The sequence below is a fragment of the Sinohyriopsis cumingii genome, chromosome 15 (genome assembly GCF_028554795.1).
Source record: "Sinohyriopsis cumingii isolate HCF-2022 chromosome 15, ASM2855479v2, whole genome shotgun sequence".
NCBI classification, from domain to species: Eukaryota; Metazoa; Mollusca; class Bivalvia; order Unionida; family Unionidae; genus Sinohyriopsis; species Sinohyriopsis cumingii.
The window spans coordinates 56,194,644-56,211,076 of record NC_142975.1 but is presented as its reverse complement, the minus strand read 5'-3'; the positions used below and the strand labels follow the sequence as shown (position 1 = coordinate 56,211,076).

Here is a 16,433-nt window from a genome sequence, read left to right as displayed (position 1 = left end):
CGTAACCACGAACATTTTTCTTAAATAATTGTTTTGTCGGAATAAACTTCTTTAATGCCGCTAATTGCTCTCGCGCTAATCTGGCAGAATGAGGTTCTCCAACTGTGCTAGTTTTCCGGCTCATCTTATTTTCAAAGATATTGTTTTATTGTGAAATAAAATTAATATCCGCAGCCCAAATTTGCAATCACAAATAAATTTTACAATATCCCCCCCAAAAAATGCTGTTTTTTTTTTATGTCTGAAAATGCACTTTGGGTCGGAATTTTGCGGATTAATTTTCGTAGGAGGCGTTATTTTTGAAATCTGAGGCTTCTACGGAGAAATGTTTGGTGGGAGGGTTATTTCGGTCTGAGCCACCTGGTCTGTACGCCTTCCCTGCTGCTGTACGGGCTAGCGTTTCATGAAGTACACAACATCCATGGCTGGCTTGCCGAGTGCCTTTCCCTCCTTCTACATTCTCGGACATTGTACACGTGGCAGTAAGTGGAACGATTTCCACCTGCCACACGACCAGGTGTCCTAATGTGACGTCATCGCTGCCGACCAATCGCAGCGGGCGTTACATACTGCTTGGGTTGACACCTGGGGCAGTTAAATCTAACATGACTAACACGAGTGCGTGCTTCCACTGTTCCCACTCATGTAAAAGCCTTACATTTAGGTTGTTAGGGACAAATAGTCCTACAACCTAACAGCTAGAATTAAAAACTACTCGGTGAGTACATTAAAGCCTGGGGGATGTGGCACAATTCCTTCCCTCAGGAGTAATTAAAAATGTGCCCATGGCACAATTAAACAGTGGTACATGTCCATACTGACGCACACCACTTTAATTTAAAAGACAAGACATTCGCGCCATTCTACGGAATAACCAAAGAAGATGGCTTGTAACACAATCGACAAAATGAAGACGCTGTAGGAAGCAGTCGACGATCTGGGTAGGGTGGGGGAGATGTTCGTCAAACTAAATGATGATCATTATTCTTATACTCCCATCGAATGAAGATGGAAACAAACAATCTGAGAAAGACGAAAGAAAGAGAGTTATTGAAACATGAAAAGGAGGAGAAGGAGGGTGAAGCGGGAAAAAAGAGGATGAGAGCCTAGAATGAACAAATAGAAAAAGAACAGAAAAATGAGAAGAGGAAACAATATGAGGAAGAGAAGGAGAAAGAAGAGAAGAAAGAGAAGAAGAATGTAGGAGAGAAAATAAGAGGTTGGTGGAGGAAAAGAAGAAATTAGAGAAATCAAAAGGCACTTTTCAGGGCCACTCATATGCCTCGAAAAGATTTGCTTTCTTGCCTAAAGTTTTATTTAGTCGGTTGTTTAGTTGTTTGTGTGATAGATTGATGTTCAGCAATGTATGTATGTGTCCTATGTCCCGCCCCACCAAACGCTGTTTATTGGTATAGTTTATGAACTAACTGAACTTACCCGCCATCCGCTACCCACTGAACTAGCTGAAACTTATTCGCTACTCGGTATCCTATGCAACAAACCAACTTTCCCTTCTCCGTATACAGTCCCAATATTCCCCATATTCATTTCCCATTGTCCGTAAACGTTCCCAGGGTGATCTGAAAAATCTTCTCCGCAAATGTTCCCAAGGGGTGTCTGTAATGTATTTTCCCATTGTTCGTAAGGTATCCCACTACACTACTATTGTCTTTCTCAGCTTCATAAAAAAAGGATACCGTAATACTAGTAGCAGAATGGTGTATACGGCAGGTAAGATGTACTGAATGGCGTTCCGACAATTTCACCTGGGTCCTTGTTACAACTGTGACTTTGTCTCCATCCTCGACGACTAACAACGATCTCAGTGATCGAAAAACCAACAATTACAAAAGCTCATTTACTATATCAGCACCTACTCTGTGGAATTCCTTACCACTGGGGATACTTAATTCAAATTCACTTGCTACTTTTAAAAAAACATCATTAAAGAAATTTTTTCTTGACGAACTGGAATGACATATTAAAGCCTCTGAATAGAAAACTTTATATCCATAAATAATATGTCCAAATCTTATTCGATATATATATATATATATATATATATATATATATATATATATATATATATATATATATATATATATATAATACATACGACTTATGCTGAAATGTATGTACCTGTGTAAAGAATATTGTTCACATGTGTATCTTTCCTAGTATAGTCACCCATAGTTAAAATATATTTAAGTGTCGACGAGTTACACGGCTTCTTGCTGACTTGCCCCTTTCGCAGTGCACCACATATTTTACAACAGCAAAGGCCAAGAGATTCCGATTGTGACTTGGTCTAACGTGTCCTTTCGCATCCATGTGAACAAAAGTAGTTCAGAACATAGTTTTTAATGGTGACTAACTATATCGAGGCTTCTGTCTCTACTTAATGGAAAAAACCGAGGCCATTCCGATTCGTTGGTGCATGTCCTGACCTCCTAAAATTAGCATAAATATATAAACGTACATGTCGCTATATTAAGACAGCTAGAAGTTTAAAGGGCAATGACATTTCCAGTGTCAGTGTAAAAGGGGGAGTTGACCAGGCCAATGAAGCACTTCATTTGATCAGCTGTAATGTGAAAACGGTCCTGTAAAAACAACTGGTTCAAACTGGTGTCATACCTCATTGGACCTCAACATGCAATTGGCGGGTTATTGTTAGATAGTTTCTCACCGTCATGTGATAAGTCGTATGTTTCGTTTTCACAATTAAAAAACAAGTTGACTCCAGTGTATAACACAGAAGAATCAGGAAGTGCAATGAAAATATGCAGACATAGTGAGAGTAGAGGATATTACTTAAGCATCGTATGTAAGCCATTGCACTTTTGATTACAAGTTTAACTTTAATCCAAAGGACTTTTGGAGTGCTAAATCGTGAAAATGAGCGCAGCAGAGATCAATATGGATCAAAACCACTTTATTAATTCAGAAAGTTTATCGGAGAGTGAAGAAACTGCACCGTTGATTAGGTCACCCATGATCTGGCGACTCAAGCGAAGTCTGAGCATTAATATAGGAACCAGGAGCCCAAGTACCACGCCAAATGTTAGCCGAAGAACTTTGGGTACATTCGCAGGAGTGTTTTGCCCGATTGCGCTGTCAATGTTCAGCACATGTATATTTCAGCGAACAGGTAGAGTAGTACCGTTTGTTTTGGGAATTAATGCCAGATAAAGAGTTGTTTACCTTACTATGGCCTGCACATTTCGTGGTTGGTTTAATAGTACCTTTCCTCTTACCTTCCTCACCCCATGTTATTGTTAAATGTTTGTACATGTTTGTTGGGTGTGATCCTAGCTGCGATATCGCAGCCTAGTCTGACATGTAGATAAACCGAGATCTGTTGCTATTGGAATCGACTTTTCTTTCGTCATCAACAAAGGAAGGGAGGAATACTAATATTATAACTGTCCCAATATCTAACACGGGTTGGAAATATATCCTAGATGATACCCTAAATAATGGTTTAGTAACTTGAAATCAAGTTTTATAAGTAGAGAGTTAATATGTATGAAGGTGAAGATTGAAATCCAGACCTTTTAGCAGTGTTGTTTTTGTTTGTTGTAATCAATTTTTTTTTTACATAATTTTTTTGTTGACACTTCTGGTTCCCATCCCAGCACATACAGCTGATAAGGACACAGATGTGACACCCATATTTATCCAAAAAGGAATGTGTAGGTGTAGTTTCCCTGTCCACCCAATAGTATTGTTTGTATTTTTGTTATGAGGATAATTTTATAAATTTTGTAGGGATTGCTTTTGGTTTTGTTCGTCGTATTTCTGAGTTACTTTATCGCAATGTAGACTGGGCAGCTTTGTCCTTTGCCTGGGCTGGCAATGGGCCTGGGCCATGGCCACCCTGGCCTAGAACTTAGGTTGGTACTCTCATCCCATGAGACTATTGATCTTCCGTGCTGGTTTCCCTCCCAGTATGATTAGATGTGTTTTCACGTATTGCCTTTGCCAGGGTCAACTTTGTCCACATGTGGTGCTTTTTATGAGTGTAGAGTTGTTATTGTTCCCTTTGTTTATGTTGGACAGCACTAGTTAGATCAAATTTATTAGGTTTAGTGACCATATTTAATCCTAGTGTATAATTTGGAGAGAATTATTATTGCCAAAGTGATATATGCTTTTTAGTAAACTATAAGAGTGTGAGTGTTGTTGTTTTTGTGTGTATGAATGTTATTTGTTGATATATTTAGTTGGCCTGTATGCCTTGGCATACTGCTTTCCAATTAGTGTTATTAGATTTTCTGCACCTTAGCACTATTCTCATGTCGTTTGGTTTGTTAACAAATGTAGTCATATTTAGTAAATAATCGAGTTTTATTCAATAGTATAGTTCATCATGCACATCCCACTTTTGTTTTTGTTCATTTTCAAGGCACTTTGGACACATTGGCTATATCATACACATCCCATTTTTGTGGGGGGGGGTCTTAAGTTTTAATGGCACTTTTAAGATGCTGACTATATCTTGCACATCTGGGTTTTGTTTTGTTTGTTATAATGCATTTTGTAAGACGGTGACTACATCATGCACATCCGAGTGTTGTTTTTGTTAATTTTAATGACACTTTTAACACAATGACTATATTGTGCACATCCCAGTTTTAACTTCTCATCCAGTTTTCTTCTTTACATGTTTTATGTTTATACTTACAATTAATTTTACTTTCAATAGGAGTTTCTTTCCCTCGTAATGAATCAGAGTGCTACATTAATTGCTATGGTAACAAGTAAAAATGCTACATTAATTGCTATGTTGATTAATAAAAATGCTACATTAATTGCTTTGGTAATGAGTAAAAAGCTATATTAATTATGCTGATTAAAAATGCTACATTAATTGCTATGTTGATTAATAAAAATGCTACATTAATTGCTTTGGTAATGAGTAAAAGCACTACATTAATTGATATGCTGATAAGTAAGGCTGCTACATTAATTGCTATGGTAATGAGTAAGACTGCTACATTAATTGCTATGGTAATGAGTAAGACTGCTACATTAATTGCTATGGTAATGAGTAAGACTGCTACATTAATTGCTATGGTAATGAGTAAGACTGCTACATTAATTGCTATGGTAATGAGGAGGCAGAGCTTTCATTGCTGAGGTCGGCCATCATTTCTGACAATTGCAAGGACACCTATCCAAGGTCAGTGATTATATCAGACTCTAAGGTTTCCTCCACTGCAAAAGACAGTTTTAAAATTGGATCATATGATGCGTTAACTTTGCTGACACGTTTTTAGCAGAGTTACAGTATTACAGGCCAAGGACAAACAGGACAGGATACAGATAATCTGTTGGTCAACAACCAGGTTCCAACCTTAGTTATTCACTGATAACAAAGAGTGCATCTTCCCTTGTTTCCTGTGAATCAGTTAATGAATAAAGACTATACAAAATAAACCTAACTCTGTGAACATGACAGCATGCAAGACTTGATGTTACTTTTGAGCACTGAGATGGTGAAGTTGACTCACCAGAAAGAATTTGCATTTTGTCTGTAGAAACTTTCAAAACAGTTTATTTTGTATGTGACTTAAAGTAGTGCAAAAGTTGAAATGCTTTTCAAAAATGTATAATTTAAAATAAAATTGTCATTGCCTTATGAAAGCCAATAGTATCCCTTTGCAACTGGACTTGTCTCACTGCCAACCAAACAGAGGTTGTTTGAACCTCATTCTGTCATTAGGACATGGAACTTTTAATTGTCTTAAAGAATGAGATTGAAATGTGAATTTAAATTGATTAAAGCCATCTAAAATATGGATTTAAATTCAAGTTTGAAAGTCTCATGAAAAATGACTGCAGTTATAACTGTACCAAATAGGTTCCTGAAATTTTCAATGTAAAGTAGTAATATATTGGTGATTTTACAAAAATTTGTTGTTTACATCAAGCTTATTTTATTGATCAGGGTTATACATGTACGGATACAATTTACAGCATCTGGGAGGTATGTCTGTTTTATTGGCAGTCTTAAATTAATGAATGAATACTGGTAATTAAATGGCACATCAGCCTTTGAAAGGTTATATTATGCAAAGACAGTAAGAGTTAAGGGCCCTGCAAAAAGACTTTATGCCACAGCAGCAGATCCTGCCAAGTCAAGTCAGGATTTGAACTTGTATCCTTCTTGTCATGATTCCAGTACTGAGCTCTCCAAGGCTCCCTAAGCTGTCTTCACTCCAGTATTATCACATGATATTATCACATGATTGTATGACTCACATTGTTTTAAAAATTAGTTATGTTATAAGAATGAATAAATGACTACCAAATTCAAATTTTTGTATATAAATATAATTGTAACAAGAATTGCAAATGAGACTTGGAAATTATAGTGTGATATGTGTCTGTCATTAACATATATACATACATGAGTGTTATAATTCCCAAATACATTTTACTTAAGTTACAGCTATGTAGTCAACAAAAAATCTGTAACCTTAGATGCAAAAATGTTGATTGCTTGGAAAAAGTAAAATGTGTCATGGCTAAGTACTGTAAAAAAAAACTTGTTCATAAATCAAGTCCGCCTGGAAACAACATAGACCCTGATCTGTCATCATGATAATGTGCCAGCAGATCAGGGTTTGTGTTGTTTTGTTCTAACAAACTACAATAGACCCAGATCTGCCAGACCCTTATGTGATGGCATCTCTTGGTCTGTGTTGTTTTCAGTTGAACTCGATTTATAAGCTTGTGTGTATGATTCTGGCATGGTTGTACATAGTCATACCCCGAAACAGTTGGTTAATGTCAGTTGTGTTGAATGTATGACATCTTTTTATTGACAAGAGACTTCTTTTTTGATTGGAGTGCTAAACATCCATTGATGTAATAACAAATAAAAGGTTGTTTATGGTAGCACAAAGATGAGAAAATCCATTTACTGGAAGCCTGGCAAACTTAGGAAATTTTTGCCATCTCGTTTTTTGGGTGCTATTTAAAAAGAGTTTTGGACAGATGAGTTAATTATTTTATGATTTTTTCCACTCATGATTTGATGATTCATTAAATGAAGTTTGAACAAATATTTGTTGTTTATGTGGCGTAAATCCCATGAAGTTCGGATCCTAATGAATTGTTCATTATAACAAACTGTTATAGTGAAATGATATCACATTTCAAGAAAATTTGTGGCAAAAATGGGATGTTATGTCCATAATTTGTACTAGCAGGGTTTTGTAACAGAGAGGAACCACCATATATTGTCAGCTGAACATCATGACCAGCAAGAATTTAAGTCATAAAACAGAGAAGTATTATTTCTTAGAATAGCAGTTATTCATATTTCTGCATTTAGATTTAAGACTCCTACATACTATTATGTATCCATTGGTGTGTACATTTTATTTTCCAGGTTTTGTGGTAGGGCAGGCTGGCCTTTTGGAGACTGTCATACAGCTTGTGTTGGCATACATTATTCTCTTCCTCACAACATTCTCGATCTGTGCTATATCCACCAATGGCGCTGTGGAAGGGGGTGGAGCCTACTGTATCCTTGGTTACTATGAATGTATAATGATCTTCAAGTTTCAATCATTAACATCTTGGGTTTTAAAGACCTAATGTGTCACCAGAGATTAATTACTAATTAGCAGAACTTTACACTTTAATTTGAAGAAAAATCTTGACTATGGCAACAACAAAAAACTGCTTTTGAAAGAAATATAATACACTTTAATTTTTGAGTTAGTACTGAAAATGTAGCAAGAATTGGAAAAAAAAATTTAAACTATCCTACCTTTGTTCTCTAATCAGAGATTGAAATCATATAAAAAAGATGGTATAAACAACCAGGCTATGTAAAGCAATTCATCTCATCTTTGGGATGTTATTGGTGTATTGTGATATCTTCCACATGCTACCTTGTAACGGTGTCAACTCTCTTCGTCTCTGTGTGTAAGATTACATTTTCCCACTGCATACAGTATTTGGCCAAAATAATATAAAAACAGTGTGAATTAAAGTGGACAGGTTTCTTTAGATGGTGTTTTAACACCAAATTTGCATTATTGGGGCATTGGCATTATCTTTGCTAGAGGAGATAATTCACTGTGAGGATTATGTCCTGCTGTCAGTAGTATATTTGCCTTACACTGTCCAGACAGGTAATATTGTTTTCACAGAAGATTTTAAAAGAATGAGAGCTGTAATGAGTAACAAAAATATTGTTTTTGGTCTTACAGTACATTTAAATCATTAAACTGATATTTGATTGCCACCATTCTTATTGTGCAAAATTTATTCTTTAAATACTTTATCCAATCATAATACCTTAGAAGAATTACTTCTGCCTTGCAGATCCAGCTTACCTGATAATACTTTCAGCTAATGGGATGTAAAAGTTGTCTGCTGACCTAGGTTGTGGTCAGGCAAAGTGACCTCCCCTTGGTATAACGATTAGTGGCAAAACATATGAACCTCTTAGTTGTTACTTCTGCTCATGCGAAGCAGCATGTTCTTTCACTAGGAGAGACCTCGCAAAGCACATTTAAACTTTGGAAGCACATCATTTTAAGTTGGAGGAGTCTTTTCACCTATAAGAAAAGTATGCTTACTATCTATTTCCAACTTTTCTCTCTTCCCTGTGCTAATAAGTTCTGCATTTCAATTTGCTAATACTTTTTTATCTTTTCATATATAAGGGCACTTTGTCACTTGCATGGTTAGCCTATGCAACTTCACAGGAGAGGTTCGGGCTACAATATTTTTTATATATGTGCAAGTCCTGATGTCTGTAAGAAACTCTTTATATGTGCATAATTTCATCTTTACTGGTATATACAGGTGAGCTTTCTTTACCAAGGCATTCTTGGTGGCTGGGTACCAGTCTTCAGTGATTTTACTTGTACAGGCCATCTTTGAACCTTACTGTAGGTAGCATTGTAAATTATAGCTTAACACTGCATTCCTTTATTAGTTCATTTGTTATCACTAATTTCTCTACCAAGGCATTCTTAGTGTTTGGACACCACGCTTTAATGATCTTACTTAACACATGCTGCCCCTGACCTTTCCTACTGGTAGTATTGGAATTTAGATCATCTGTTACTATTTTCCAGTAACCATCATTTGATATAGCTCTGCACCCAGTCAGTATCTAAACAAGACTGGTGTATGCCAACAGCCTTGTAATTTCTCCTTCCTACAGGTGGTATTGTCAATATATTTACCTGTATGCTTATTATACTATTATCTATTTCTGTGCCAACTTTTTTAAGATATAGCTCTGCACTGATATTACATTAAAAACAGGAGCCCGGCTACACAGTTTTATACGTTATGCTCTATTTCTCTTACAGAATAGAACCATGTACAAAGCACAGAAACACAAAGCGAAGGAGGAAGACATCTTGACACTCTGCCACAAGAAGAGTACCTTAATCAGTGACCATTTGGAAGTCACAGTTTCTAATTCATGCACTCAGCAAGTTCTAGTGAGTGGCACACTTCATCACTCTTTGCCAGCTAAGTCCCAGGCATTGTGGGGGTCTTTAGCCTCACCTCATGCCACCAAAGGCAATGATGCTTGCTCTCAGGTGAGGTCATCAGTTCTAGACTATATGATGTCATGAGAAGATTCAACTTTCCAAGTCCCCATCGAGGAAGTTTTCTGCCTTTTGCCCCCAGAGTCCTGCCCTCCTCCTCCATCTCCTTGAACTACCTGAACCAGAGCACCAGCATCTGTTGATCTTATGATGAAAAGGAAGAACCCAACTTCAGATTGCTTCCGCACTCTGGGAGAGATACAGACATTCTGAACTGCCTTCATCCAAGATCCAAGCATCAACCAACTTTTGTTCTCACAAAAGTCACTCCCATCAAACTTTTGTTGGCGGTTCTAACTTTGCCATAAACAAGTATTTCATGTGGAAATCTGAGCAATCGACCATGATATTGCCACTTTGGCAATGACAAAGCCACACTCTATATATATGGATTGTTTGGCCTTTAAAGACACTTAGCTGTTAGTGTGCAGTATCATAGCCATGGGTTTTGTGTTGGACTTCGTCTCTATGGCTGTCTTCCAACAGGCAGAACATAGCTTATTTTCTCCCACTCCGAATACCTTTCAAGAATGGTCAGAGTACTGAACAGAGCTGCTCACCACACTTTGGCCATTGTTGTAACTGCAGCTAGAAATTTACAATTGGCAGAACACAACTCCGTGCTCTCTACCTCCACTTTCCTGAAGGATCACCGTAAGGTCAAACTATGAGCACAGCCTTTATCCTCTAACCTTTTGTTTTATGGCTAGATTGAAGAAGTCCACAAACAAGCTACCAAGGAGACCAATTTCCCTCCGATGCAACCTCAGCGATACAGGGATATTATGGGAAATCAACAAAAGGACACAAGGGCCACACATAATACACAAACATCCGTACAACTGTCCTATCAAAGCTACACCCAGCCAAAGCCACAGTTCTTGCAAACCAAAGCAGATGAAACAGTGAGGGTCCTATCATCTGCTCCAACATTTGTTCTCCCAACAGCCTCCTCTCAAAAAATAATGTTATCTCCACTCCGCCCTTTCAACACATCCCAGTAGGAGGAAGGTTCCAATTCTTTGCTGCTGAATGGGACAAGATTTGCCACAATGATCCATGGAATTGACAAATGGTTTCCAAGGATCTGCGCATCACTTTAAACACTCCTCCACCTCTATCCAGAGTCCCAACAGTTACAAATATCCCAATGGATCCCAAGTCATCACCTTGCAGCAAGAATTAAATGACTTTCTACAGAAAAGGGGAGTAGAACTCATTCAAAACACAAATTCTCCAGGGTTTTATCCCAGACGTTTTTTGGACCTAAGTGCCCTCAATCACTTCATTCACACCCCTTGGTTCTCGATGAAAACACCGCAGCACATTTTGAATGCCACCCAAGAGGGAGATTTTGCAACCAGTGTTGACTTAAAAGATACATATGTTCATGTCCCTGTTCAAAAGGCTTCCAGGAAGTTCCTGCACTTCACCTACAATGACATTGCGTACCAATTCAGAGTGCTTTCATTTTGACTTAACATTAGCCCTGAGATCTTCACATGTCTGAATAACCAAGTAATGTGCATGTCCGGACCTCTTCTATGGCAGCATCATGTAGTTACCTGGACGACATCCTGCAGAAACATCAGGTGAGTTATATCTTAGAACATGAGATGATAATTCTTGTTATACTGCTTTCCAGTCTGGGCTTTCTTGTCAACAAGGAAAAATCCTACCTAGTACCATCACAACAATTTGTTCACCTAGGTATGCAGTTCAGTACACAGGCAAACATAGTTTGTCTCCCTCAGTAACTGGCATTGAAAATCTGAATCATGGTGGCTTCTTTACTTTCCAGAAAAGCTCTGTCTGCATGGGAATTCCTTCACATACTAGGCTTGCTCAAAGTTGGAGCAGACCTCATTGTCCTAAGTCACCTTTATATGTGCCCATTGCAAATGATTCTTCTGTCCCAGTTGAGGCCAACGTTTGCCCACCTGATAAACCCCTCACCATCTGCACACAATTGAGGTACCATCTACGGAAAATTGGGGCAGGTACACCTCTGCAAGTACAACTGCCAGAGATTACTGTCAGTATTGATACAAGTACAGAAGGCTGGGAAGCCCCCCTACTGCCATCCTTTCAGGAAGCCAGCAGTGCGTGGTCTCACCAGGAATGACATCTTCATATCAGTATTCTAGAGATGAAGGTCATTGTGAAAGCCATTCAATGGTTTCAGGACTATTGAAATGGAAAGGGAGTCCTCGTTCTGACAACTCTACAATGGTGGCCTATCTTAAATGACAAGGAGGAACCAAGTCCCCTAACCAGTGTGGAAAATTCTAAAATAGTGTTGTCAACATCAAATCCACGTACTAGTTTATCATATCCCAAGATGCCTAAACGTACTTGACAATTCTTTGTCCCGGAACAATCAACTAATCTAGACAGAATGGTGTCTCATTCTCTCAGCTTTCACTCAGATATGTGCCCAGTGGGACTGACCAAATTCCCAACCTTTGTCTCTCCAGTTCTGGACCCAAAAGCCTGGGAAGTCGATGCTCTGTCAATAGATTGGAACGGCCTGGACACATATGCCTTCCCTCCAACACTTCTGATTCCAAATGTGACACAGAAAACAAGAGAATCAGGGTGTCGCCTATTCCAGATTGCACCACTCTGATGGGAGAAGTCATGGATAGATGAAACTCCTCAGAAAATTATGATTCTTCTGCATCTACTCAAACAACTTCAACAGTGGTTGTTTCATCCCAACCCAGAGCTACTGAACCTGCACGTTTGGATCATATTAAACAGGCCCGCACAAATAAACAATTCTCACAACCAGTCATGGAGAGAATCACTCAAGCAAAAAGGCCATCCACTCAGAAAGCATATGAAGGCAAATGGCATGTTTTCACTGAGTGGTGCACAAATGTACACATCTTACCTCTCCAGGCATCTATACCACAAATAGCTCATTTCCTTCTCTGGCTCTTTGAAGAGAGAAAGTTTGCATCAAGTACGAAGTATGATAAAAGCTTACTGCTCTACAGTCACTGATACCTTTTGTCATAATGGAAGAGAGGATATCACACAAAACAAGGTTATATCCAACCTTCTCTCCAACTTTGAGTATACATGGCCAAAAATGCTAGCCCTGTGCCCAAAGTGGAACTTATCTTGGGTACTAACCTGGATGGAAAAAGACACTTTTTAAATTACATTTAGGGGCACCTTTGACTCACCTTTCGTACAAGACTTGCTTCCTTATGGCATTAGCAATTGCGAGCAGAATTAGCAAAATACATACCCTATCAGCAGACCTGAATTACATGCAGTTCTGACAAGATGGGTCAGTTTTACTCATGACGGTATCCTCTTTCATTGCCAAGAACAGGCTTCCTTCTTTGGGTAACTAGACTTTTATCATGACACCTCTTTCAAGGCCACTTGCAAGACCCAGCTCGGGCATTATAGTGGTATCTCAAAATTGTTAAAGCAACATTAGGAATCCAAATTACACACACTCCACCCCACCCCTGCAGTTGGGTTACCTAGAAGCTGTCTCACATACCATTATACCATACTGGGCAGGAGATGTTATCTCCAGGGTAAGGGAATGTACCTCCCTCCACCTCTTACCTATTCTTCTAAGGTATTATGATTGGATAATGTATTTAAAGAAGAAACCATTTCTTCCTAGTAAAATATGTTTCTTCGAGAATACTTACTCAATCATGATACACATAAACCCTCCCAGCCTCCCCACAGTTACATCCATAGAACGCATACCTTACTCTCCAGTAGTAATTGAGAGGTTCACAGGTTTATACCAAGGAGAGATCACTCTGCCTAAACGCCACAACTTTTTAGCTCCCTTTAACTAAAAGTATTATCTGGGAGGGCTTAATTTACAAGTTATTATGATTGGGTAAGTATTCTCAAAGAAGCATATTTGGCTAGGAAATTTGGTTGCTCCAGTTCCCTTTGAGTTATTCATACACAATGATTGTTTGGATCATCAAGAGTTTTCTTAGCGATTTCAAGATATGATCAGCCGAGCTCTTGGTCCGGAGTTTGGGGGTGCAATTGGCTTCATGTACTATGTGGCAAACATCTTCTCCTGTGGTCTTTATGTTAGTGCGTTTGTAGAGGGAGTTCTCAACAACTTTGGAATCAATGGTAAGCTTCCATATTTTTTTTTTTACCATGCTATCTTGTTTGAAAAAGGTGAGACTTAGTTATGCTAATATGGACGGAAATGGTAACATCGATGTTAAAGCTGTATGCAAATCAGTAACTTCAGAATAGGTGAAACAGTATACAGTTTAATCCATATTGTAAGATGTATGCTAAAATGCAGTGTACGATTGAACCCTTTGTATAATGCATGTTGAAATGCAGTATACCATTAAACCCTTATTGTATCATGCATGTTGAAATGCATTGTACCATTGAACCCTTGTTGTGTCATGCATGCTGAAATGTATTGTACCATTGAACCCTTATTGTATCATGCATGTTGAAATGCATTGTACCATTAAACCCTTATTGTGTCATGCATGTTGAAATGCATTGTACCATTAAACCCTTATTGTATCATGCATGTTGAAATGCATTGTACCATTAAACCCTTATTGTATCATGCATGTTGAAATGCATTGTACCATTAAACCCTTATTGTGTCATGCATGCTGAAATGTATTGTACCATTGAACCCTTATTGTATCATGCATGCTGAAATGCAGTATACCATTCAACCCTTATTGTATCATGCATGCTGAAATATGGTAAACCATTGAACCCTTATTGTATCATGCATGCTGAAATGCAGTGTACCATTGAACTAATGTTGTATTATGCATGTTGTAATGCAGTGTACCATCAAACCCTTTTGTATCATGCATGCTGAACTGCATTGTACCATTTAACCTACCTTTATTGTATACTGCATCCTGAAATGAAGTGTACCATTAAACTCTCTTGTATAATGCATGCTTAAATGCAAACAGTGTACCATTGAACCCATATTGTATCATGCATGCTGACATGTAGTGTACCACTGAACCCATCTTGTTTAATGCAGGTTCTGTGGTGTTCTTCATACTTAAAGAAATGGTTCAGACCTTTATATGTGGGTGTACTATGTAATAGATGATCTTTGTTTACGTTTCTAAGAGATTGTCCAGAAAGACCATAATAAGACACCATTTTTAATGTGGATTCTGGACTTGTCCCAGATCCATGTGAAAACAAGGAGCATTTATTCATGAACGATTGGGTTTCTCAAAGTAAAATTCTGGTGTCCTGATGTGTTATTTTATTTTTTTCGTTGTTTGCATAGAATCTATAAATCATATCATAGTAGCAGTTAATGCAGACTAGTTTGTCCAAGGTATTATCACTTTGATTGTATATAGAAATTAAGAAGAAACTGAATTTGGATTAAACAGTGATAGTATGTGTAAGTTTTGAGGAACACTTCCATATATTTTGCTACAAATAGGGCTTAATTATGATTTACAGACTTTTTTGTAGCGCCTAGTTCTGATTGATAGAATTCATAGTAGTGCCTAATTATGATAGAATTTATAGTAATGAATGACAAAACTTATAGTAGTACCTGATTATGATTAACTGATTGTATACTATTGTTATAATGTACAGTAAGAATATACACTTTACATTTCACAGTTTCTGTTAATTATGGACATGCATATTTAAGGGGGCAGTCAAAATACAAACAACACCAAAAATGTCGTGGTATTCCAGATGTACCAACATTTACCATATATACTCACTTATAAGATGAACCCAACTGCAAACTGCACAGAGCCAGGTCTGCTGTCACATAATGGGCACTGATCCTAAAGTATGGCCCATTTCAAATCCATAAATTAAAAATCAATTTTAGTATAACTTTGAAAATTGATACCCACAATAGAAATGAACTCAGAGTATTCATGTGATACCTGAATCATTCTGTTGTTAAATGTACACATCTTGCTTAACACAGTTAACTATGTGACAGGAGATCATGGACTTCCTGTCAACAGTATTAATGTGATACCTGAATCATTCTATTGTTAAATGCATTTATCTCGTTTAACACAGGTCACTATGTGTCGGGGGATCATGGACTTCCTGTCGACAACTACTGGTACAAATATCTGTATGACACGGTGATGTTGGGCTTCTGTCTTCTCATCTGTATCATTGGGGGAGCCATGTTTGCCAGAACATCTGCTGTCATTCTTATGGTGTGTACATTTTTTTGTTCCATGGGAACATATCAGGGTACAGGTACAATCACTTAAAATTCTTTTAGGTCCTAGCTCAGGCTCCAGCAAGGGGATATTCTGAATCCCTCCATCCATCTCTCTGTCAGTCTGTAACCACATCTAGACTGCTTGCTGGAATTTCACCACACATTGTATATTGTAGCTTCCCTATGTGATGACCATCTGTATGGTGGTGTGACATTATTTTTATTCCTCCTCAGTTATATCTTGTTGAAGTGACATCAACAGACGTACAGAAATTTTAATTACCATATATACTCCTGTATAAACCAAATAATTTAATAAGAAATAAAGCCCTGGAAGAAGGGGGGGCACGGCTTATATGTGGGCCAGTGTCTAAACTTGACAATTTTAAGTCCTTTTGTTGACTACTGTAATGGCTGTACATCTTGAAACATGAAAAAATAATATTTTCTGTGTCCTAAGACACACACAAGTAAAAAAAAAATCATTTTCAGTGTCCCGACTCTTATTAAACTGTCATAAAGCACTATGATTGATTTTGTTATCATTTTGCATGTGCATATTTTCGGATTTCTCCAACATGAAATTAAATAAAGGTAAATATAGACTTCATAATTCGTGGGCC

General features: G+C 37.8%; 1 protein-coding gene and 1 long non-coding RNA gene across 3 annotated transcripts in view; one reads left to right on the top strand and one right to left on the bottom strand.

Annotated features, from left to right (window-relative positions):
- Positions 1-2,318, bottom strand: part of LOC149781839 (uncharacterized) — a 43,788-nt gene extending 41,470 nt beyond the window's left edge. For both annotated transcript variants that reach the window (XR_016414800.1, XR_016414799.1), the window contains exon 1: positions 2,140-2,318. This is a non-coding gene — a long non-coding RNA (uncharacterized LOC149781839). The remainder of the gene's footprint in view (positions 1-2,139) is intronic.
- A 181-nt stretch (positions 2,319-2,499) lies between these two features.
- The window catches only part of LOC149781838 (solute carrier family 12 member 9-like), a 48,800-nt gene continuing 34,866 nt past the window's right edge, over positions 2,500-16,433 (top strand). The window contains exons 1-4 of the mRNA XM_089936026.1: positions 2,500-3,151; positions 7,403-7,537; positions 13,590-13,724; positions 15,657-15,802. Coding sequence (XP_089792152.1) covers positions 2,899-3,151; positions 7,403-7,537; positions 13,590-13,724; positions 15,657-15,802 — 669 coding nt within the window. The 5' untranslated portion in view covers positions 2,500-2,898. The remainder of the gene's footprint in view (positions 3,152-7,402; positions 7,538-13,589; positions 13,725-15,656; positions 15,803-16,433) is intronic.